Here is a 25,326-nt window from a genome sequence, read left to right as displayed (position 1 = left end):
AGGGCAGTAATAGCAACATTTGCTGGATTTCATAACCCAGGCCAAACGGCGCCAACGCTTCCGACGGCTTCCATAGCCTCTATTGAAGGGACAAAGTAGCGCCAACGCCATAACTCGTAGTGGTACTAACAGAGTAATATACTGCAGTAGGAACGCTGAAGGCGAGAAAACGTTCCGAAGAGACAATTATGGTCGTACAAATTCCTTTGAGGATACAGGAAGAGAACATCGGCTACGTTGGCTTTCGACCGGTTTTCCAACCTCATCCAAAGTCGGTCAGCTATCTAGTTAACTGTCTAAGAGAAGCCTTGCCACTTTCGGCCTCTTTTTCGTCTTGTTAGTTGACGTGTGTCCCCTTAAACCCTCTCAGCAAGCAAGCAAGCAAGCGAGTCTTTTTTTAAGTTTTGCTGTCTCGTTTCATCTCCATTTCACTTGGATCATACAGTTGCTGATTAGGTATAAGCGACATAGGAAAACCTAGGTAATGAATGGGTAGAAGTTGAAGTTGACTGATCAGGCTTAATAAACAGGCAACAATGGTTTCAAATAATCCCTAAAGGTACAATCCGTTTAATGTATTCGGTCTTTGGATATCTTTTGCTGCGTGGTAGTCTTGATAATCCTGATTTAGTAACAGTCTTGTAAACAGAGTCGGCGTATTCATTTCAGCTCCTCGAGCAGCAGCTGAGATCGGCGTAAATGTCGTTTTTATGGGCAGACTGTAGACCTAGCTCGTGTTGCAATGTGCATAGAACGACAGAAAGTTCTTTGTTCACATTGGGGATTTCTCACCCCAGATTCGATCCGTGGTAACGTCGCAGCGATGTCGAGACAACTACCTCACCTTCCTGTTACAGACAGCGGCAGAAGCTTCTGAGTTTGCTCGGAGTCATCAGCGAACCAATTTTCTTACGATAGAAAACACGTATATTGATGTGGTATGAGCTTAAAGGAAAACTACCTTCTCCGGAAGTTATTCTTGGCGTGGTCACGATGGCATATGAGACTGCACAATGAATATGTGGCTATTTCACAGGTATAGTATTTCAATTGTTCCAAAGAAATTTACGTGGGTAAGCCGCTTCATTAATTAGTTGTCGTCCCCTAAGCCTAGGAATCGCTAAACAACTTTACAGTAAAGCGCTTGCATAGGGAGTTTCGCTGTACTCATGTGAGTCTTGACACATCGTACTGGGTTTGATGCCTGATACGAGTTCTTACAGATCGGTCAAGTAAAGGGACGGCTACCTACTAAAGAAGGGACATGCATAAGCAATCATTAAACTAGGGTAAAGAGTTATACTTTAGCATTCATAAGGGAGGGGAGGAGCGGGGCGGGGGGGGGGGGGGTTGGGGGGTCAATTTTGTCGACGTGCTTGATCCTATTAGCAACAGCATCTGGCAACATGATTATGGCTTACGCTAATACCGCGTATGTGATTGGTGCGCATGCAGAAACGCAAATAAAATAAATGTTTATAGACTACAATATCGGTGGTATGGTAGCACTTTTATGACCATCATCTCCGAAACAAGGGCCGTGTTAAGGGTTAACAAAAATAATAAAATAGATTATGCGGCAATTGCCTCTTGTCTTGCTTTCACTTTTGGTGTGTGTGCATTTAGAAGCTATGTAGAGCTTTGCCCCCCAGGCAGCAAATCATATTCGTTCTAAGGAACTTGTCGAGCTTTAGATGCCCGGGCCAGTTGTTGCATGTCAGCGTAAGCCGATTGGGTGTCATCGAAGCACGACAGGAGGAAGAACGACACAATTAGTAGGAAGAACTAATTAATTAATAGACTTACGTAATACCCTCTCTAGTGCACGTTTTCATTCATTCATTCATTCATTCGTGAAGAACGCGGCTTGAATCGAACTAAGCCGCTCTCTAAGCGTTTGTTCAACGATTGTAATGCCGAATTAAAGTTATGAAACAATTCAGCATTATTGTTTACAAATACAACAATAGCAATAACAGTTCTGCACGATCGTTATGTTCCTTCAAACTACAGTGAATTGTACCGCAAATGTACCCCGAAATACGCAGCTTTTACAAAGTTATTAAACTAATGATATAAGTATTATATATATGTCAGGCCATTGCCGATGTAATTTTGTCTTAACAACTTTGATGTGAAATAAGCCTTTTCAAATGAGTGTTACATGCCTGTTCTCGGGGGTTATTTGGAGACTGTCCGGTCTTCGAGTCGTAGATGGCCCTGTGAAACGGCATGTACTTTTCTCCTCGACATTTCTTATCATACATCTCATCACAGCGGTTTATCTTGATTCGATGAAACTCAATGGGGCAGCCGGGTTCACTCGCCATGAGGACTTCGCTCGAGATGACCTGGCCTGTAATGAACAGTTGATCGAAGATTAAGCACATCGACCGACAGGATACATACACGTACAATAGAGATGTTATTTATGGGATGCTCCTTCAAGCCTCGTGTATGAACTTTTCAAGACCGATTCGTAATATCTACGACGATAATAACAGGAATAGTAGCAAATTTCTTTTTAATTTATTATCGTTATTATCATTATTATTTCATATAAAACAATATGGCGTAAACTACTGCAGTGCTATTGTTCATGGACGGACCCACAATGTACATCTATACTGGACTCAAGTAAATAAAATATGTTACATGCATCTGTATATACATTTATGCACACTAGAGTCATTCATCTGTAAGAACGTAGCCCTTTTTTCCAACTCTAAGATATATGACTTTCCCCTATTTGCTGCGTATTTCTTTTCAGAGGAAATCTCTTCTCAGTCAGAAATAGTATGGCGGGTATTGAACAGACAGCAAACTTTCCGAAATATATCGACTTCTACCCGCCCCGAACGTTACTGCTATTGGCTGACGAAAGCTGCTATTGGCAACCATGGTTGTAGTTGGTAAATGCTACATGGCTACCGATCGTTTCGCCATCATTTCGCACTCTCCAGTTATATACTCATATGTACAAAATGCCACACAGATTCATTCGAAGTTCCGTACTACATATATACTATATGGGGTTTGTCATACAGCGAAGTTAAGTGTCAGCAACGGTCGCTATTGAAAGAGAACGAATTATGTCAGCCAATGGACTAAGTGGCCACTTCGCTCTAAGAACTGCTTCAAATTCATTATTATTAGGTATTAAATGCAGAGCAAGACAAAAGCTGTCTGATCTTCAATAAAAGACGAGGTTTCTTAAACCTTCCTTTCAGATTGTCAAGACTTGTAAATTACATGGTCTGATTGCAAGCCACTGGAGAGATCAGCAACTAGAAAGCTCTCAGCAGTGCGTGGCTGCCGATCTGTCAAAAAATCAGACCTCACAAATATTCCGGATTCGGAAGGGATCGGATTTATTAGGCTACAACTAGCAAAACCCAAATAATAAAAAACGGGACGGGCGGCCGTACTAGTGGTAGGGCTACTTTAAATTACTCTCTACTTGATCTCGAAGCAGCTGATCGCCGACTTTTAAGATCTGACTCGTTTTATTCAATTAAGTGACCAAAGCTGATATCGGATCGTGTTATATTGTATAATAAAGCTGAACACGTACGAAGTCAATATCAGTTACCGGTACCGTAAAAACAACAAGGCTGTCAGTGTCACTGATACCAGCTGCGCTGATAGTGAAATAATCACGACAATCAATCATAATATTTTCAATATTGATAATTAGTGGCATTGTTTATTGCTGATATACGTCCAGACGAAGTGGGCGAGGATAAATATCATTGTACATGATTGACACGCAATCCTCCGAAACTGCACGACTGTTTATATTTAATGGTGCGGACCCTTATTAAGAGCAAATGGATGCAGGATCTTACATAATATGATTAGATAATATATCATAGTGCCGAACGTCCGTCTCTGAGAACGGATCAAAACATTCATTGAGAGAAAACAGTAATAGTAATTAATAAGCTAACACTAAAATTTAAAAATAAATAGAAATGAATGGACCTACTAAAAATATACAAGCAAATATTAAAAGAATGATGATTATATTACCATTTTATAGTCAATTTAGATTATTTATATATATATATATATATGGAGACATCGCTATGAGCTGAGGAGCTTGAGCGCTGCCAAGGAAATGAAAATGGCCACCAGGTGGTGAGGCAGGCGCGTAGAAATTTGTAAGGAACCGCGCAAGCTTGGTTCGTTTTCAAGATCGGTGCAAAGAAGACGTAGGAAAGCTTCACGATGAAGCTGTACAAATACTTTCTTCCGCGAGAAGCAGGCTCGCCAGAAAAAACCTGTGTCGCTACAAAGAGGCCTGCAAGACGTTTGCCAAGTTCAAGAGTGTCAAGCGGACCCTGCTAGAAGAGCCGACTGTGAAGCTCGAGTTTAGAGTAATTTCAGCAGTATTAGAAAAACGGTAAGATCAGCACCTTTCACTAACTTTCTCACCATGGCGAGGGTAACTTCATGTGCTGGGTTGGTTTAGGTACCTCGCGGAGGCTGCCATTTACAAGTGAGAGCACTCTCAGCGGCCTGTGCTAGTTCCGTGTTATCCGAACATTATCCAGCTCGATGATGGGAGTACGGCTCGGGTCTAGGGCCAGCCCATTAGCCTGATCATCTCGAACCTATACAACGATACCGACCACTTCGCGGTGCATTAACTGTTTCTTTTTGATAAGTAGAGGGAGAATGTTTTTTATTCACGCACAGGCGAATGTAGTTTCGATCCAAGGTCTCCCCCTAATGTGTCGGACTCTAGGCAAATATAACTTGTCTCCGCACCAAATGGTTTAATCCATCCGTGATACTAACCATCATAACTAAACCTCGGGGTTTACCAGTGAAGCCTCACACCTCCACTATCTGCTCTCATATGAAGCCATTTTGCGTAGAAAACCTAATGACCACTCCCGTTAAGCGAATAGAGGTGTATTTCTGTTGCCCTTTTTGTTTCAAGCCATATTTCCGAGACTGGGAAGGCGTAGCAAGCGGCTGATTCCGCCGCTGAGGCCAGTAGCCGTCTCGTGCCCTCGGTTGCCCCTTAAACTCTGGGCATGAGCCGTGTCAAATTCACCGCTCATCTTGCTAGTTAAACCACTCGGATATTTAACATGGACCGTATTTGTTGGTTCTGTATCCAGTATTACTCTTCAATACTTGGCCGTTCGGTTAATCTTGAGGGGTCGAGCCTAAGGTCGACCTTTCCCACTCTCTTCTTACCCTTCAGGGGTATAGCCTCACTTTTCTCCAGTGCCACCCTTAGCTGATGATCCTTCATCCTGGTGTAATCATGTCCAAAGCGATGTTCGTCCTGTTCTTCGGCCTCGATTTCGCTCCCGCCGCCCCTAGCATCGCTGGGTCGTCCGCATATATTACGATCCCGCCTGGCAGCCAGGTATTGCTAGTACGTCATCGCACACCAAGTTCCACAACGTTGCGCCGAATATTGATTTTTGAAGGACTCCTTCTAAGATCTGCCTTTGTTCGCAGCCGATCTCATCCAATTTACTGTCATCCAGGCAGAATGAGATGATCCACCTTTGAAAGGGGGATATCCCTTTCTTTTCTGATGTCATCATGATTACCTGCCAGCCGGCTTTATTGATGGCATTTTCAACGTATAAGAGTAGGGTTAGGTTAAATTTATTCTCGCAAGGTTTTTCTGCTTGTTCTTGATGCGCCTTGCTAAGAACTTTTTGGAACGGTTTGGGTAGAGGTTTGCAAGGTCCACACTGGGTGTTCGATGGGGCCCTCCTTTCTTTCATTTCTTTCGCTAATCTGGCAGCGATTATATCTTTCATTATCTTCGCCGTCGTATTCAACGGGCCAGTCTGCCAATGGGCCGGTTTCGCCTCCCGATTCGGGAATCAGCACCAGTTTCGCCTCCTTATGGATCCTAAGAAAACGTTTTCCTCTGAGAGGCTGGGTTACCAGATCTCTGAACTAGTCAGCCAGTTCCGGCCATCTTTTGGCGAACAGTTTTATGCTTCAGAAGGCACTCCGTGTGGATCCAGTGCATTGCCTGTTGCCCGTCGTTACTTTGCGCTTTCAATTTCTTTCGCAGTAATTTCAGGGACATTCTCCGCGCCAATTCGAATCCGCATGATTCGCATAGCGGACTGTTTTAGTATGTTTTTAGCGTGATCAACCGGTTGGCGAGGGACTTTTATGCTTAGTTTCTTTGTAGCCAATTTACAGCAGAGTCTGAGGTTATTGGTTTCCACTTCCTTTGCTAGCTCTTTCCGTTTGACAGTTTTCTTACGCCTTCTCAGTATATGGGGTTTTCGGTGAGAAATTCTGGTTCTTCCGCCTGATTCAGAGCTCTAGCTAGTGCTCCTTGGTTTGCGATATGGTGTCTCTTCTGCCAATTGCTCGTTCTTGCATAGATCTTCGTCGGTCTGTATCTTAAGGACCACTCATGCCCGGCTCGGCGTCGGGTACTTGTCACATTTGTATATTGGGAGGGGCATTGCGCCTCACAATCGTTTGGTCGATAAAAGGTTGCTGATGTCTGCGGACGAGAAAGACTGCTGTCGCTTCTTCTTGGACGCCATTTTTCGAGTGCTTGGCCGCCATATTCTATTACTGCCACATTATGATCCCCCATCGGAATGACTCTTTTGAGGCTCTCCCTGCACGGTTTTACATTATCGGTTGATTCCGCTAGATGGTATTTACATTCATTTTTTCCTCGATTCGGCAGGACTTAGCGCCTGTATGCAGGTGCAATTTCCACTATGGGCTTCTGCCGGTATCGTTAATCTATTGCCACGGGCCGTCCATCACACACCGCTACCTCTGCGCTGTTGTCTGTTCGTCACTTTTTCTTGCTCGCTTGACATGCAAATATCTATGCTTAATCTCTGTGTGCTGCTTTGCAGAGCATATCACTAGCATCACAGCCTATTTAAGTTGATTTGAGGACGTTTAAACATAATTATAAATTGGTTCTTGCCATCTTTCTGCTTTTGAGATGGCCAACTGTTTTCATCAGCCACATTTGTTTTACGCAGATTCCTTTTTGCCCTCCTTGCGCCATTTTCCTCGCGGGTTGTGCGGGGGTGCACTCGTTTGGCACATCTTCGACTTTCAGTTATGGCGGTGCTGCGAAGGGGCTGGAAGGTGGACGGCTTTTTATTCGGACAGGATATTCTTTATTGCTTTAGCCCAAAAAAGTTGCAGCCCGAGCTTCCGCGGGTAGCTGAAGCCCTGGTATTTTCTGGCTGTTTGCCCTACAATGGCACAGTAAGTTCCGAACAGAGCAATTTGGGTTGGAGCACGTGTGCACGTACGTCAATGCGGCGTGCGCCAGCTCGCTAAAGACGGCCGCGAGGGTACGTTCCGTTCTACTGCAGTGACAGCAAACCTGCGAATCCCCTGTTATACAAAGGTGAACAGGGACTTTCCTGGGCGGCAAGAACAGTCGATATCGCTACTTGTACTATCTCAACAACAAGATATACGCCAGGATGACGAGGGACCTCGTTATGTGGCCCTGTTCCCGACGCCCTTGATCGCTTCAAGGCTTAGAGGTTTGTACATAGTGCAATCAGGTCACACACGGACACGAGGAAATCGCGTGGCTAGATAGCGTTGCGTGAGATTGGATTCATTGGACACTAAAGAATACGGAATCAGGATATCTCACCGAACAAGCTGAGTTGTAATTGATTAAATATTATAGTTTATGCGAATAAATACACTTCGACGATTATATATGTGTAGAGCTCGTTCCTGCCAACGACAAAACTAAGAGAAACTACATGTTCCGAATTTCATGTCTGGCACTGTCGTTGGGCATTCCATCAGGCGACTGGCTCCCAGCACGAAACGAAATGTGTCGACACCCAGATTTGAACCTCGACGACTAAGTACCCTAAATATTAGCCCGCCAACACATTATCTATTACTACTAAGCTATCACGAGTACATGACTAAGTCAGTTCGCTTCGATATAAGTAAGCCTTATAATCAGTACAAGGACGATAACCTTTCACTCGTTAAGAACCCTTATTCATAGCATCGATGAAATCGAGTGGTTTGACACGTACCAAAGAAGACGAAGAGCACGGTGAGGTTTCGAACCGAAGGAAGACCATCTTCGCCTTTCATGAGAGCCTGACTTAGAATCCGCGGACTTGGCCGGTCCTCTCCAGCCAGCATGTACACGCCGTCCGCATACGACGATGGAGCCTTACGCACCAGCTGACTTTCTGTAAACGATCAAAAAAATAATTTAGAAGTTACTGGTATGTGAATATTTTATCAATAAATACTGTATTTGCGTTAGAATGTGATTTACATAAAACGGTGTATTTAAGATGGTACATTATGAGCACTGACAAAACATGTTCAATAAGTCCAGTTGTAGAAAAAAAGTCCAAACCGGGTAATAAGCCCCGATCTGCTGGGTTGTTTACTATATTCATTGACCAATGTACGCAAAGGTTTGCTAAGAAAATGGTCCATTTATTTGTTTCGTACGTGAAACGTTTACGTTTTAATCGTTTAAGCTTTTACGCGTGAAATTTTAGGGTAAATATTTAGTGTATCTAGTGTAGCATTGTGCACCAGGTCGATCCCAGCTTCGATAGGACTAAAACATGGCTAATCAGTAGGCACTCGGGGAGATTTTGATTAATAAAAACATCATAACATACAAAAGTAATTAAATATACTCGATGTATATACATACAACAAGTAAAGAAAGGATTGTCACAACGGCGTCTTTCAACGATGATGACTTTGGTGCGTTTTTGTTGTATGCCCACCATCTTGATGCTACCACATTGCCCGTCTTTAGGCAAGCCGTCAAATTTTGTCAAATATGAAAAAGAATATTGCCCGAGTAGGAAAACAGATACAGTAAAACAATAGCTGGCACCGCTGTCTTTTTTTGCTTTGCGATAATTTATAATAATTAAAAACGTATAATTAAACAACTATACGTTCATGTTGTTCCCGCTTGGTAGAATGGCAGTTCACCAAAACAAGCACTATGGGTTTCATATGGGTAACATATATTATTGAATATTAGAAACAGACCATGTCACAGGCGTTTAGGCGGGCCAGTTATCCGTTGAACGCACCGTTGTAATACATGCATAGTATATGATCATGAGGTAGAAATCTATAGGATCAATACATGTTTACGTTTAGCGTCGAAACATTTAATGTCTACCACTTAGAGAAAGTAGTCTTTTTTTCTTACTTACAAGACTACCTAAAGATTTTCGATTATTCAGATATGGTATGCGTTTCCTATTTTTTAAGACCGTCGTTGTTAACGTTGGCCGTTTGTTCCCGCGTGTCCAATATGCGACACTTAAGCCAAGTTACCGGATTACCATGTCGACGTAAATAGATGTCGTGCGCGCCGGTATCCATCATCCTATGTGGCGCGCTGTCAACGGCGCTGTAAAGAGGAGAGTAGCGATGAAGTTCTAAGCGTTCGGTAAGGAAAGAGACCTTCTAAAGTATCTCCATTGGTGGAGAAATGTACAGGATAACGCGGGAAACAGGGAGCCTCGCCCCTTGACATCACCTTTCAACATATTGTCGTCCAATACATTGACAACATGCGGTGGATGTACGTAATGCGAAGTTGGACGTTCGCATCCAATTCCATTGTATGGTGCTACATAGTATATGCGAGTTCGTTAAATATGTGTTGCGTTCTATCGCTAATATATATTTAAATTAACCTTAATAATTACGGCGCAATTGTCAATTCCGTGGATTTTTTAATCATGTCTATCGCAATACGTGCGTATTCACCGTAACGGAGACGAGATGCCACAGAGGCGCATGCTACATAAGGAACAGTTGTCTGATTTACTAGTAGCGCAAATGCAGTCATTGGTTTCCTAAGATTTTTACAGAATAAGATAGACTTTACATGGCTGAAACGATAACATATGCCAATGAAGGGTTTTATCATTGAGCATATTGCCTTTTAATGAAGAAATATCGAAACAGCTGTTTTTGTGCCCCACAATGTCTCTAAAGTAAATTAAATAGGAAATAATGATTAAGCTGCTTTGTGACCGGTGTTAGCCACTGAATATCAATCGAAATTCAGCCAGTCGTTTAGTCAAATTTATATTACGCATAGCAGGCTCTGCTGAACGTGCCTCGGTTGAAGAGGTCCAAACTGCTAGCACACTACCAGTCATCATAACAGCTGTAACACTATCGGTTTTCTGGCCGCATCATTTCAATGCATATTTGCCCTTTCGTTCATCTATAACTAATTGACTATTGTAGGACGAAATGAACTCCTCCCTTCGACGGGAAGATCAGCAGCCACCAATGGCTTCGGCTCAATCCACCTCAGGCCGAATACCTACCTATTCGACACACTCGACTACACGCTGGCATAACTATTGCCTATCGACTGTGTAGCAATACATAACAGGTTCTATTTGATCGCGTCAACCATGAGAAATGATCTCACTCAGGTCACACAATCACACTCTGTAAAGCTTCTAAGAACTTTAAGATTCTGCCTTCGCCGCTTTACTCTGTTCCATCACCTTCACTAGAATGGTTGTCTACCCGTTTTTGCGCTCTCTACACACAATAGCGTATAATTCCAAACGTTATTCGAACTCCACAGACAACCAATTCAGTGCAAGATCAGTAGTGCTGCAACGTCTGCCCATTAGTACGCTCCCGTATTTTTTACTGCTATTGCTTGGTTTTCGGGGCGTATTATTATTATTGTTATGGTGCTCTCTTTCAAGTCTAGAAATCCACTCAATTCGTCTGGTTCGTCTTTCTATTGTTCGATGTATCCCTGTGCTTTGTCTGTTTTTCTCATTTCCTGCTGTTTTTTGTTTGCTCTTTCATTCGTTAATAGTAACAATTAAAAATGTTGGCCTGCCACGCCATGGTGGACGTTAACGCACCCAGAACACCGACGAAGTGCCAAACTAGTGGAGCCACCACTGCCAACTTTGCTTGTCTAGCTGGCTGTCCCGTATCCCCCCCCCCCTCCCCCACGGAAAAAAGGCCTATTGGACAAGATTTGGAATCTTTTGTTCCTGAATGGTCCAGCCAGACTGCCGCTGCGGATGCCCAGAGCGGCTATGCTTTCCGGTTGTATCCTGCGCTTCCTACCACGGTAGCTGGAGCCGTAGTCTTATAGCCGCCTTCATTGGTACCAGGAGCCTCACTGCTCCAAGCTTCGCGCACGGTAGGGCAGGTGGCATTAGCATGATATTGCATTGGTGAACTCATTCACTGCACGTCCCTTACATTTCCCACATGTTTCCCGCAGACTTCTTCACTCCCTTAGCCGAACACTACTGTTGTTCTGTACTTGGCAGTAGACCCCAGTTCCCGTTGGGTTAATACCCATAGGGGAACATATCTGCAAAGAGGTACTACTTCCAATAGGTGAGGGGTAACAGTTTAGTTTTACTCCATCTCTGTCACCCCTCATCGGCGCGTCCCACTTACTCCGCGGCAGAGCAATGTGCTATTCGAGGCAAAATGCGCTGGCACTGTTTCCGGCTGAAATAGGTATGCAGTCAGGCGACTCCTTGTGAGTTCCACCAGTAGCTGGGAAGGTCGTTCATGTAGGTGGACAGCAGTTGATTTCGAAACCGAAAACGCCTTGTGCTCTACGTGGAACGTCATTGGCGTCGACTATGGACTACCGGCTGTGCTCTCTCGTCATACCGACTGCCAAACTCAACGGCGATCTGGGTACTTCCATTGCGACTGTCAAAACGACTGCTTCCGTAGCGTCCTCTTAGCGGTTCTGATGGTGACTAATGTTTGCCTCGATGTTTTTCTGAGAAAGTTCCAAAAACGCTTTCATGTGCTTAGCCTACTATATGAATATGAACGGATTAGCCTTAACCGCGTGGCTTAAGCAGAGCAAAAGGGCCGAGACCGTGATTATAAGCGTACTAGTACACAGTAAAGAGTATTATGTCATAGAATAATTGTCGCAGTTGCTATAACGGCGTAATTAAGGAGATGAAAGAGCATTTATTTGCTGGCCAGGTGAACTTGCATTGGGAAGCATCTTTAAAAAAACTTGTAGCAACGACAATTGCTTATAACACAGAGATGTTATAAATTCTGTGATGTTTACTTTCTGTGCCGCAAAAATAGGTCAATTGGTTCAGCACAGATGGCCATGGCCAACGCTGCAATCAGAATGTGCTTTCAATGTTTTCAAATTATTTTCTGCGCCTATTTCTCTTGCGATCTGAAACACCGGCTAAGCTATACCTTGTTTCAACTAACTAGCACGTTTCGTATAAAATCCACAGCGTTTGACGTGATTTATTATCAGTCAACATAGCGACGCTTTCTTTCAAAGTGTTCACCGTTTCATGTTGATTGATGAAAGCCGAAACGGTAGAACAATACAGCTTTATCGAACTGGCGCACGTCAGAACACTTTCGTCGTCGTTGTTATAACACGGAGATGCATGGAAAAGCGTCACAATTTGTTACTATCCGTGAGTGGGTAAACGGTCAGGGACGCGGAGCGCGACGCCTGAACCAGACCAAGTCACCTTTACCGCCAGCGAAATCGAACGTAACAGAGGGCAGACGTTTGCTGACATTTGGCAGTCGCGCACCCGGCAGGAATTTTGCGATAGCTGGTATTATTTACGTTAGCATTCCCACCAGCGCCGTCCCGGCTATATCAGCTGATGCAATGGATGAACAGCAAGTATTTGGTTAGTAACAGTGGTGCCCCAACAGATTTATTAGAGGCCAAACCTGTGCAGTGTTGTTTAGACAGCTGCTGCTTGTTGATTGCATGATTTTGCCCGTTGTCCACATGCACGATTCGGTGTGTGCACGCACGCGTGTGTCCCTTCTTCTGCCAGTTACTCTGTCACAGGTGCCTACAAGAACCTTATAGCCAGCGGAGGTTCGCTGTTATTGTCGAACATTTATTCGTTGATACGGTTCTCGCGCGAGCACTTATGATAACAGTTGGAATCAGTAGATTAGTCAATCGACTTTAGACAGCGATCAATTCAATATGAATAGTCGTTAAAAAGGGAAAAGAGATACGCTAGCTATAGATAGAACTAGTTTCACCGGAGGGGCTAACACAAATGTTAGCTTATAAACCCTATACATATGGCTCATCAAAAAAAGCTTGTATTGTAAATTTGCCCCTAGTAAAGGTTTGCTTTTGTTTTCCATAAGTGTGCCTGGCAGACAATATGTATATCGATAGACGATTTCAGAAAGATACTTAACTGACGCACTGACCACATTGAACCGGCAATGATCGAAACAAGCTGATTGTTTGTTGATAGTTGTTATCAGTGATTGTTCATTAGCTAATGGGGAACGAAAGCACAAGGACGATTATAGTACAATAGGTTAAGAACGACTGGTTTGTCTAATAGTGCCTGTTCTATGTGTGCTTTTGTATACGGCGCTTGATATCTAGGTAGGTCCACGCCCACAGGCTATGAGCGCATGAGACTCTCTTCAAGATGGAACAAACTTGTGGCAAGCAATCATTAAAAGAATCCAAATGCTACCGTGCATTCGGTTAATTAAAGCGGGGCAAAAATCTTCTTTTTAGAGAAGTGCATCTATTAACAGCTGAATGAAGAAGAATTGCTAATTACCGTTATTAAAAGGATTTTGATCGTTAATTAATATGACAATGTTGAACACGAATGTTAGTTGGAAGGCAAGAATACGGCATCATTGAAGCAGCTCGGCGTACACTGTCTCAGTGTGACCTGATTATGGTTAAAGCTATAGAGGTTCAAAGAAGTGCATGTAACTCCCGTTGCGTTCGCTCATGTTGGTGGGCATTAGAAGATTAAATACGTTTAGCGAATGTATACTTTGTTCTGCTGTACGTACCGTTCGACGCTGTTCTTTGTCGTTTGCCCATTAGACAACCCGGGCCAGTTTCAAACCCATGCCAAACTGTGGGCTCGCTTAGTAAATGCTCATCGAATGCGTTCTGAGCGGCGAGGCGTAACCTAGCCATACGTAGTTATCAGCCATGATTCTCACTCACTTCATTCTGACGCTGGCCCGCCGCCGTTGCTACTAGCCGTTACTGACGCCAACAGCAACAAAAGCTAGTCATGACAACAACAATCTAGGCAAGTAGACTGTCTCTTTTGGTAAACGGACGTGATTAAAATTCATTGGCAAAAACTGCCCCTGGACTATCGACTTCAAGCGAAGCCGTCAACAACAACGGGGCCGCGAAACGATGGTCTCGTCGTTATCAACTTTATTGTTTTTGGAGACATACTTCGGCGTATCAGTTATTTTCTACCCGTTTTTGTTGTCGAGTCGAGGTCGACAGAAGACGTTCATCGACAGCATTAGGATACTAGTAAAAACTGTTTCAAACAAAAAAACCTAGAGAAGAACCAACAACTAGACCATGAATTGTGACCATCAAGGAAGGACTCTGTGAAATGAAAGTCCGCAAAGCTGATGAATGTGTTTCGTTCAGTAATTTAGAAGGACGTGAAGTATGTACGCCGGTTTCGGTTTTTTAATATCCTATTCAATATCCTAGAACTTGAACCTTTTCGGCTTTAGTCAGCGGCCCCGACGGGCAATAAACACTCGACTAATTTCCTAATGTGCTCGTACCAAACTCTGCATGGCAACACGCCGGACTTAGATTGAAGTCCAATTTCAGTCACCCTGTAATAATCAGTTCGGACGTGTGTATATATGGGTGTGTATAAGCACACATATTTTGCGTATGTAACGAAAACTAATGTTGAGATAATTCGTCCTAGCGTATTGTAATAACTGCCTCAGGTCGTAACCGTTTCTATATTGAGAACACTGGCTATACTATCGTAACGTACAACGACCATCTCACGTCGTCCGTTTATAGTATAAAGATAGGCGATCCAACAACAGGAACTGCGATGCCATTGTAGTCAATTTAGACGCCTTTCATGGAAGTTGTTGCGCTAGTAAAGACCAGCGCAAAAAATAATCGTTAACCCATTGTCATTTACTTAGTCCAGTTCGAGCAATCATATTAGAGTCGTCATCATCCGCGTCTCGATGAGACTAGTCTCAGCTCGGCGGTACACTGATTGAGGGAGTCGCTGTTGTTTTGATCCCCTCACTCTGATCACCATACGCCTACACACACAGATACGTACATAATAGTAGATAGATAATTTATCCGATTTTTAGTGAAAAAAAAAAGGCAAAAAAAGATGATCCTGATACCAAGTAGCCCATGGAGACTGAGTCCACGTAAATGCGCCTGGATAAACCAAATCGAGTATTCGCGGAGATCATTGCTAATCAAATACTGTCGCTGATCACACAGTGGTCTGCGGTTAACTCTGCTGTGCCCTGTAAAATCGATTTTCTGTGCGCTGTCGTAGAAATTTCACATTACCACTTCGGGTTCGAGCGGAACTTTGTAACTTGTCTTGACGCTACGGAAACGGGAGGCGATTTAGGACAAGCATGGACGAATAATATGATCTCGTTACTATCAAGATTGCTACAACACACTATTTCGACTAGAACTACCTTTCTAACGTAGAATCCTAGCTTATTTCTTATCATATATACGGGACAAAGATAAAATATTATAGCTGACGGATTGCGGTCAGATTACTTGCATTGGCAGGCGTCGTTGTTACAAGTGTAGTAAGCGCAGACACGAATATCCGGAGATATGCTTAAGCATTCTGGCCTTGGCAGCCAAAGCTCAAACCAATCTGAGGTTTTCGAAGCCGATACGGCTACCGTTTCCTGCTGATTTTCCCGTCCGGTAGCGGATGAGCTGTAATATTCTCGCCGTTGCTTACTATTTAAATCCGAGGTCTTAGACCTCAGTGCCTCGATTGGATTCCCTCCGAGGAGTTGTTAGCAAGACGACCACTGTGTTAACAGCTACGACGTCGCGTCGAGTCACCCATTCATTTAAAACTGTGTTTGTACGTGCGGTCATCTATGGGTGCTCCAATAGGATGGCGCTCACGGAAAGGAGTAGAGAGTGAAAAAATATTTACCATACTGTAATTATTAACGTATTACGCCACCTGTATTCTATAGTTATAGCGATCGCTGCAAACTAAGAAAGCAACAGGCACATTCGGACAACTCAGCAATGCCAAAAAAAGGCCGCGAAAATGGACCAAGAGAACCATTCGGACAGAAAAAAATGTGCGGCTTATTGAATCGAGTGGCCAAGGCGTCGATTACCAGGTGGTAAGTCAAAAGGTAGCGAAAGCTTTCCGCGTCGTCACAGCGGCCTTAGGTAAATGTATCTACGTGTATAGATGTTAGAGCCGCTCACTGCAAATCCGTTGGATCGGCCGACCATCAGCTCACGTCATCAGGATTTGCCGTTCCGGTGCAAACGGATCCATTCGTTCTTAGGCTGTTTCAGGCAAATAGTGGGGACTACATTGCATTAATAAAGGCCACTGTGTCCTTCCTTGGCCAGTACATTCTTCCTGTACACATACACGTACACACCCATCTCGTGAAACCTTTGGTAGTCAAGGCTGGTTTGACTTCGCAGGCGTTGCTGATTACCGGTTTACTCGTTGCTCTTTAGATTGTTTTGTTTTTAAATTGCCCATTGACCTACAGTGGAACCTACGATGACATGCTGCGAACTCTGTAATGCTTCCTAGTCTCATGGAAGCCATTATAATGGCCTCTGCATTAATATTCTTGTGAAAATTGCTATACTATGGACAGTGTGACAGATTAGCGGTAACGTCTCTACCATATCGTGAGTAAAAACCCTTCGTGTCGGTACGCACAGATGCCGTCAGCGTCGGGACCACTGTCTCCAGTCGCGATCGGACCCAGGACAGGAAAATGGAGAAGTGGTTTATTCCACACACAAACAATCTTCCTTCCCCTTGAACGCTGAAGTAACCAAGCTAGCTGAGCTAACAACGACAAAAAAAAAGCAATCGCAATAGTCCTTCGTTGTTATTCACTGTTGCTGAAACCGTGGATACAATACAAGCATGGGAAAACGACGAAAAAAACACTTGTGTTTTTTGCAAAACACGATTACCAAGAGGCAGCCCAACGGTACGAAGCTGTATCCACATGGACGGAAATATTCTCTTCACTGATCAAGAGGAGATTGTCGGAACAAAATGTAAGGCCAAAGACATAAGACATTGATTCGCCACAAGTCAGGGTTATCAACCATAATGAATTGTGGTAAACAGAAAAACATCGAAAGTTACGCAGTGTTTATCTATGCTGATAACGCACCAGCATACATTTATATTCTAATAGAGAGAAAATATCAAACAGGTTTTATCATTGTTCGTCGAACATACTTTTATTAGAAAGACGAAAGTAATTCTCAGTAGGTCCAGCCGCTCTCTCCTCAGTATGTACCATTTCTGATCTGGTCAACTCCTGATACAAACACACTTGCTTGCCATAAATGCAAGAAATACAATACGGGAGCCTGATCTTCACAGATAGGACTAGGCCTACTGTTATATTAGGGTGAATGACAGCAACGCATACCTGTTCCCGATAGCCTTATATTTCTCTTTGGCATCCATCTGTCCGCAACGACCGACCTCGCCGTTCCGTTTTCTTTCTCAATCTAGCCATGTTTTTCCTCTATAATACATGAAAACTTTATAACAGACAAATAGAGGAGCAATAGAGACGTGCGCCCGGCGTCCGCTCCGAACGTGACCGTAGCTGAAGCAAATACGTCTGCTGGGCTTGCCGTTGTTGTTGATCGTACTTCTGATCCTCCTGCTTTTAGTGGTAGCGCAAGTGCTGATCAACAGCCTGAGCTTTATACGAACTCAATAATAACATGTTCATCTTTTACCTATAACATATGGTGCGATGCGAACCTATTCGGGCCGATGTGGAATTTCGTAAAAGACTGAACGTATTCCGGCCCCGTATCGTGTATACTAATTTCAATCAAATTTACATCGAATTAGTGTACATTAAACACACTGCCGTAGATCTTTTCCTACTTCTAGAGGCTACTTTAAACCGCTAGAAAGCAACGATCTTATATCTGTCATTACTTTTGCAGAAAATAGCTTACACAAAAAACAAGTTTTTTTTTTAGTCTGTGTGTGAAGGCAGCAGGGTTCATCGGTCCATGGGCACTGCCACTGTAACACACTCCTTTAGCAGCCACATGCCTCTGAGGGCAGTATGATAAGTACGTTGTGTATTTGAAACAATTTGTGTCGAGGGCGCGAAAGCACCATAAATTATTCCATCTTGTCTGGCAGTCTAATAGAGTATCAAGCAAGCTCAGGGGTGCACTCATGTATAGGTGCGCGGAGTTTGAGGCGGGTCCTGCACTCGAGTGCGCTGTACGATTTTGCGACTCACGGAGATACTTTCTGAATAGGCAACAACAAGAGCAGCAACAACGACGACGACAACAACAACAACAACAACAACACTAGCAACAAAAACAATGGGCGGAGGCCTACGGAGTGGGCCTTATGGAGGTTAAACAAGCATTTTGGAACTCAATCAAATACTACTACTGTTGCTGTTGCTAGCACCACCACTCATGAATTTCTAACATAAAAATGTATTCAAATAGTTATGTGCCTACTCATCGGCCGGACGTTACGGACGTCCAAACGGAGCCTTGGTGAAGCAATTAGAGAAATATATAAAGATTGCCTAAATTCGTTCTGTGTTGAAGTGGCGCTCATTATTTTTGTATTGTGGATAAGAGTCTTCAAACCTGTCGCATTTTTTCTATCCAGCCAGATAAACAAGTTCAGCGATTTTATGTAGTAAGACATAGCTTGTGAAACTATTTATTAACGTGCGACAAGGAAAGCTCTGCAGAGGTTATATATGAAGCTCAGTATCAAGAAATCGATTAAATTACTTGGGCTTTAGCCAAATTCCACCAATTTCAAAGGTTTCTTGGACAGTTCGCCACTCCTACGTTACGGTGCGATTTATCACTTATCGATACGAGATGATTACTAGACATCCAAAATTATAAAGACAAACTCTGACTGCAAGAAAACGGCCTGCCCAGCCGGACGGAAATTTATATTAGAACTTCAGGCCTTTAAGCCTTCAGCGTGTCCGCTCGGTGTTCTATCCGCTTGATGTGGAGGCAGTCAAAGATGGCCAAATTAGTGTGGTTAGGCATAACTTCGCTTGCATTTTATTCCTAACGATCAGTGTATAGATGCAGCTAGATCAAAATTAGAAAGATGTCCTCATACCGTTTGATGAAGTAAGCCAGGAACAAATGAAGCGTATGTCATTTGGTACAGCATATTTGTTTACATGGATTCATAAAGATATGCATCTGCTGCAGAAAGCAGCAGCTGGACCTATTAGAGCATTCAATATTGCTCTGTTGTTTTTCCAACGTTTCTATCTATTCGCACGACGGATGCGCACGTCTCGTACGAAGCAGGATCAACTAGTTGGAGAAACACTCACCGACAGCTCCCCAATCCTGATGAGCAAGGTTATTGTACCAGCCGTCATAACGCTGTTTCTCCGCGTGAACATGCCGAGCAGGCGGATACTGTTTCACTGTAAAAATAGAAAAGTCACAAAAGAACATTATACACGTAGCTATAGTTGATTAGATACTACAGCAACTAGTAGAGCATTCTAAGCCTAGCAGCTATTGGCTAGCTAACTCAACTAGAACCATATATACTATGATCATGATTATGAGCTAAGGATAGTGCGTACAAAGCAGAGAAATCGTTAAAAAAAAAGTTATCATTGATCCATGTAGAGTCTGTGCGTATACGTTCTAGCTGAGTAAAACAAAAAAAAACATTGGTTTTAACTAGGTACACTAGCCATATAAAAGCTGTTTAGTAGATCTTACGATACGCCTATGCAATACAGGCTTGTATATTTAAAAAAATTCTGTATAGAAAAGTATTATAGTATGAGGAAGATTAGAAATTCTTGTTACCTCCAATATATACATATCTATAGGGCGCGGTTTGTGCTGGAGATGTCATTGTCGGTACGAAGAGTTTCAAACAAACAAAACTTACTTAGACAACTGAATCGGGAATTGATATTCTCAGTTTTTAATCTCCTAATGGCCATTTTTAAATGGCCACTAGTTTATGTACTAGTGATCCAGGTGTGTCAAAAATTACTTCTTGTGATATTTCAGTGAATTTTTTAACCTTTCGTAGTATCTAAGCCCTATGGAGGATCTTCCGGTTTGCGCCATGGAGATCTTCTTCAGCTAAAAAATCGACGAGAGGTACTCCATTGACTTCAGGCAAAAAATTAAGTTTTTAGTCTTAGTGAGGATTCGTTCATCGCGAAGATGTCACATAATAGCCGATTTTCGCTGAAAGTGCAAAAACGACGCACGATTTCTAGCCATAATAGGCTTATTACTTTGTTGCAGAGATAGCTGGTTCTACTTTAATAGAAAATCTGGCAAATGAAGGCATGCGCGCAAATACCTTATATATATAGTATGGCCCTGCGTATGTATGTACATACGCAGGGCCATACTGTAGTCAGTGGGTGATTCACAAGTGAAATATATACATTGTATTGTATGTATATATCATTTTGCGATATACTCACTGACCGCAGTGTAGCTGCGCATGAGTATATCTGAACTTATGCGTAAAAAATTGAAAACCTTTTGTTTACGCACAAACTATTTCCTACGTGCGCTTTCAACATTCCATGTTTGTGTCTACTTAGATCTGTTGAATACGCCTGCTGGCCCTGGGTCAGTAGTTGGTTCCACCGTGGCCACTTTGTATCCATGCCGTTGCTGCCCCATTTCTTATTGACGATTGTTGAAAACATAAATGTACGTTATGCCTACAATGTATTAGAGGAGGGTTGTCTGTAGTGTTATCTTCTTTATCACAAGGGTACACGTGCTGCTTCTGCTAGTATCCAACGCAGTTGCTATATCGAGCGCTACAAGCACCATTCTATTTGGCAGTAATCACATGACAGAGTGTTTGTTCATCCCCATCGGGTCGTGGCTATTGCGATTCTTCTTACTTCGGCTACCAGCGAAAACTTGAAGCTCATGTCGATAAAGTTACATGGGTTTGTTGCGTCGGGAACAAGTCCGTTCAAGCGAGAAAGAACTGTCAGGCTGCTTATATGGGATGCTAACGTAACGATTTTATCAGGTGATAACAACGAAAACAAGGGAAAAGGAAGAGTATTAAATTGCTTGACACTGAACATTGACAAGGGAGCCAAGAAAATGTATCGTGCTGTCTTCGCGATGGCCTAGCGAGTAACATCGCGGTCTAGGTTCGAATCCGGACGTAAACACGTCTTGATTTCTGTTGGCAAAAGTCAGCCATCTGATGGAGTACTGATGGTACTGGATGTCAAAGTCAACATCTAGAGATGTATTAAGCCGGACGAGAGATATGGCAAAGAAAATGGAGAAATATGCTGCGATAATACATAAATACACCCTGATACAGAGTAGACAAAGGGTCTTAATAAACGGTCCAAATGAATTTCATTGACTTATTAAAAGCTACTGAAATTGTACTAATATAAGGGATGAATACGCTTCTCTAAATCATACAAAGTCCGTCATACAAAGATGAATTCTGGGTTGTTTAATTACCTTGAGCGGTCAGCGTAATGCAGTATTTAGCATCATGCAAGTTGGCTTTTCATTCATGCGTGCCTACAAGACGAAGCGGATGGGTTCGCCAAACAGGTCACATAAAATGAACAAATTATGATCTACCAAGTTCATGTCAGTTTTTAAGGATTAACAAGGTACACAATCAGGCAGAACTGCCGAAACGATCAGATAGAAGAGGCAGCTGTACAATAAATACACATAATCCTTCCACTATAATCCAAAATATAAAACAACTTGAAGATAGTTCTAAATCCGCTGTCACCTTTGATATCAACACATATCTGCAATTTAAAAGGTTTGTCTGGGAACGCAATGGCCTGGCCAGTTTGAAATTACGTTTTTTACGTTAGGTCAGTAGCAAAGGATAACCATTTGGCGTTCATTTTCATGACACCCGCAGCGGTGATTTACTAGAATCAGATTTTTTTCTCAGAATACGATTGGTTAAACAAACGTTTTTCCAACGTGACATTGTCTGCGGACGCAAGTAGTTAAGGGTCCACGTACAATCAACGTGAACTTATCACTCAAGTAACAGCGATAGAGTCAACGTATGCGATGCCAATGTACGCGGCGAAACTATAATTATCAGTGGGTTTTTCTAATGTAACTTGCTGAACCATCAGTACTTGGCAGGGGAAACTTAGCGCCGACAAAAGGTGAGCCTTTATCTTACTGTTCATTTGGGTAGGTGACGAACTTCTTGCAGCATTCTGATAATGGTAATCATTTAGATGTTTAGACGAGCGAATCCTTTTTCTCATTTTCACACAGAAAAAGTTTTATACCTCAAAAGCTTTTGCATGGTCTCACTTCTAGCTAATTACTAACTATTACCGCTCTCGTTATCTTTCTTTACAAGTCCACTAAACGCGCTCGTTCAAATGATAAGCTATGCATAAACGGAGAATTTCAGGAAATTTCATAATTTATACTGCCTTCCAGTGTTGCGCGTTTTCAGGCCGGATTGCTGAATGGCCATAAGTAGAAAGCCTTCTCGAGTTTCCGTCGTCGAGGAACCGCAATCCAATTGGCAGTGTTTCCAGTTAATTTCCAAATGGATAAGCATGAAATAAAGCGCAAAGCTTTATCTCATGCCTATCCATTGGGGTGTCCTAATAAATAATTGCAAATATCTTGCACATGCAATTAAACCGTTTTACACAGGCACATGTCGGGACGCTATTTTTTTGAATAGGCCACTGCAGGTAGCTAGAAACATTAAGTGTATTGTTGCTCAGTCAACCAATACGTTTTTGTTCTATTTAGAAGTTCCGGCGTCGTTACAGCGTTGCGCATGACGTTTATTCCGGTTGTGACGGAACAGCAAAATTCAATTTCTGTTGTTTATTCGCTGCGGGCGATACGGTCCGCTTCGATAATTTCGCTGCTAAGTCCTTGAGTTGATCCTACGCCGATACGATAAGTGGATTCACGCAGATCCGTCTAAAGCGTCGTGGTGAGTAACCGGTTTTAAAAAATCTCGCGTTATAATACCCATATGGTCTTGTCGCTATGTGGTCTGTTTAGACAATATTTTGTCTATTCGAAGGGATGGTATCTACGGCCCTTGCGTCTATGATTTTGCTTCGCCTCTGTCTACAACGGAGTAGAAAAATTGATCCCATTGGGACTAAGCGGGTAAGACAAAAGCCCAGCTGGCCCCTGGCAATGTTTCATAATACCGTCATATAAGGATTTCACACACAGTGCCTACGTAGCTCAGTAGAATGAGCTGGACGTTTTTATCTTGAAGGAGAAAGACCTACCTTGGCCGCGGGACGGTCGTTTACTTCCGCTTGTTGCCCGACAGTGCACTCACCCATAGTTTGCTTCGAAAAACCTTACTAGTCTTTTGGCCCACTGATCTTTCCTACTGTTGGACACGAAAAACGCGTCGACAGTTGCTAGACTGGTAATTCGAATAAAACAAGATCCACGTGTGTTACATTATGGCAATATTACGTACTAAGACATGGTTAACAATGGCGATGAAATTAGAGCTTATCCAAAATTTATCCTGAATAGTCAAAGCTCGTACGACGCATAGGTGATCGGATATTGAAACGATCGTGAGTGAAAGCGACATTTCTCCACACCTTCTACATGGTGAACACTTTGAGCTATCCGTTCGTTAGTAAACGCGAATCCTGTCAGCTGGATATAATATTCCATTCGTCCCGTTCCCACAGTGCTTTCCAGCACTTTTGAAAAGTTTATGCAGATTTTCTCAGAACCTATAGCGACCCGGCTTTTTACCTAGGAGCCGAGCTTTTCCGTGCCGTTTACGCACTGGATTCCATGAGCTCGTAAAGAAGACGACCATAAGTATAGAAGAGGATTGTTGCTTTGAAGATCCTTCAGGGACTGCAGAGCCTATTGGGTTTGCTGGCTGTTTTGCGGATGCGATGGTGAGAAGCGGCCCTTTCTCGATTAAAGGCAAAAAAAATAAAGCAAAAAGTAACTTGCCCTCAGAAGGTTGTGTGTCAATAATCTCAGTGAGCTCCTATCATAATATACAAAACGGAAGAACCTCACAGGTTCAGAGAACAACACGATCTCCTGTACATCCCTATTTCTCTCATGAACTAATCAAAGTAAACCACTATTCATTTATGTTGCAGTTTAGTAATCGACATCATTGACACGACAAAATCATATAGCTATCATCAAATATCTTCTATTCATCAGCGTTTCCTAGCAATCTTACTACCAAACAACCTATTAAATTGACCTTATAGGTGTAATTTGCTCTTCAATAACACGTCATAGTGTTGGTCGGGGTGTTGAGCTTCTCGCTTTGAGTCAGTTCTACTCTCCAGCTTTTCATGCTACGATAAATAGGCAAGAATAGAAGAAAAAATATCTTCGACCTTACGACTTACGAAGCAATTTATGGCAACAGAGATACGACCGACTGTTGGACGAGGCCGAACAAGACGTGACATTGAGACGAGACGTCAAAAAGCCTATAACATTTTTATTACTATGTTGATGTGTGTCGCCTATGTGCCGCAGGCCCTAAGGAGAGCGGGAAGATTCGCTTCCCATCTACACCTAGAATTCGATAGCCAACTTCGCTAGAATTGCCCTTGGCCGTACGATACTGTAGTCATTCAGCGTCAACCAGTTCTACCGATTAAAAAAGATGACCGTGTTAAGTAGATAGGAGAATAAGATGGGCGTGATGATGCTACATATAGTACACAGACACTGAAGAAGAACCCCGAGGTAGAACTAACTCGTCTACCACAAAGAACAATGTTACACAATCAAAGACTAATTATTCACAAAAAATTAACTAGATCAATCCCACCTACGCTATGTTACTTAGGCTGTGAATCCGTTTAATATATATGTTTAAATGTTTTCGCTTAAACATTTCACGGAGTTCGATTCTGTCCCATTACTGTTCTACTAGGGACTAACATTAGCAATATTCCAAATAGGGTTTTTGTTCATTTTCATGTACGACGTGTCCTTTTGCTCTACCTTCTAACGAGCAGCATTTACCGCATTCGAGTTAGTCGACTGACCAGTAACTAGCTTCCAATGGTTATAATTATCACCCTGTCCCTTAAAATCCTTCCAGTGACCTTCTCTAGCAAAATGTGATTGCATTGCCAAGAGGTTATGACGCCCGTAAAAGAGTGCTGTTGATTGTTATCAAGAATCGGCTCCGTTGAGAAACTGCGGACTTTGCCCACAAGAATTCC

General features: G+C 42.8%; 1 protein-coding gene across 6 annotated transcripts in view; it reads right to left on the bottom strand.

Annotated features, from left to right (window-relative positions):
* Duox (dual oxidase) overlaps window positions 1-25,326 on the bottom strand; it is a 138,803-nt gene that overhangs the window by 41,809 nt on the left and 71,668 nt on the right. For all 6 annotated transcript variants that reach the window (XM_022849678.2, XM_022849680.2, XM_022849681.2 and 3 more), the window contains 3 exons: window positions 19,432-19,527; window positions 8,043-8,204; window positions 2,169-2,356 (listed from right to left, as the gene is read on the bottom strand). In XM_022849678.2, the coding sequence (XP_022705413.1) occupies window positions 2,169-2,356; window positions 8,043-8,204; window positions 19,432-19,527 (446 nt within the window). The remainder of the gene's footprint in view (window positions 1-2,168; window positions 2,357-8,042; window positions 8,205-19,431; window positions 19,528-25,326) is intronic.

The sequence above is a fragment of the Varroa jacobsoni genome, unplaced genomic scaffold (assembly GCF_002532875.2).
Source record: "Varroa jacobsoni isolate VJ856 unplaced genomic scaffold, vjacob_1.0 scaffold_1419, whole genome shotgun sequence".
Classification (NCBI taxonomy): Eukaryota; Metazoa; Arthropoda; class Arachnida; order Mesostigmata; family Varroidae; genus Varroa; species Varroa jacobsoni.
Note: the sequence above shows the minus strand (reverse complement) of the source record. Positions and strands in the feature narration are given on the sequence as shown.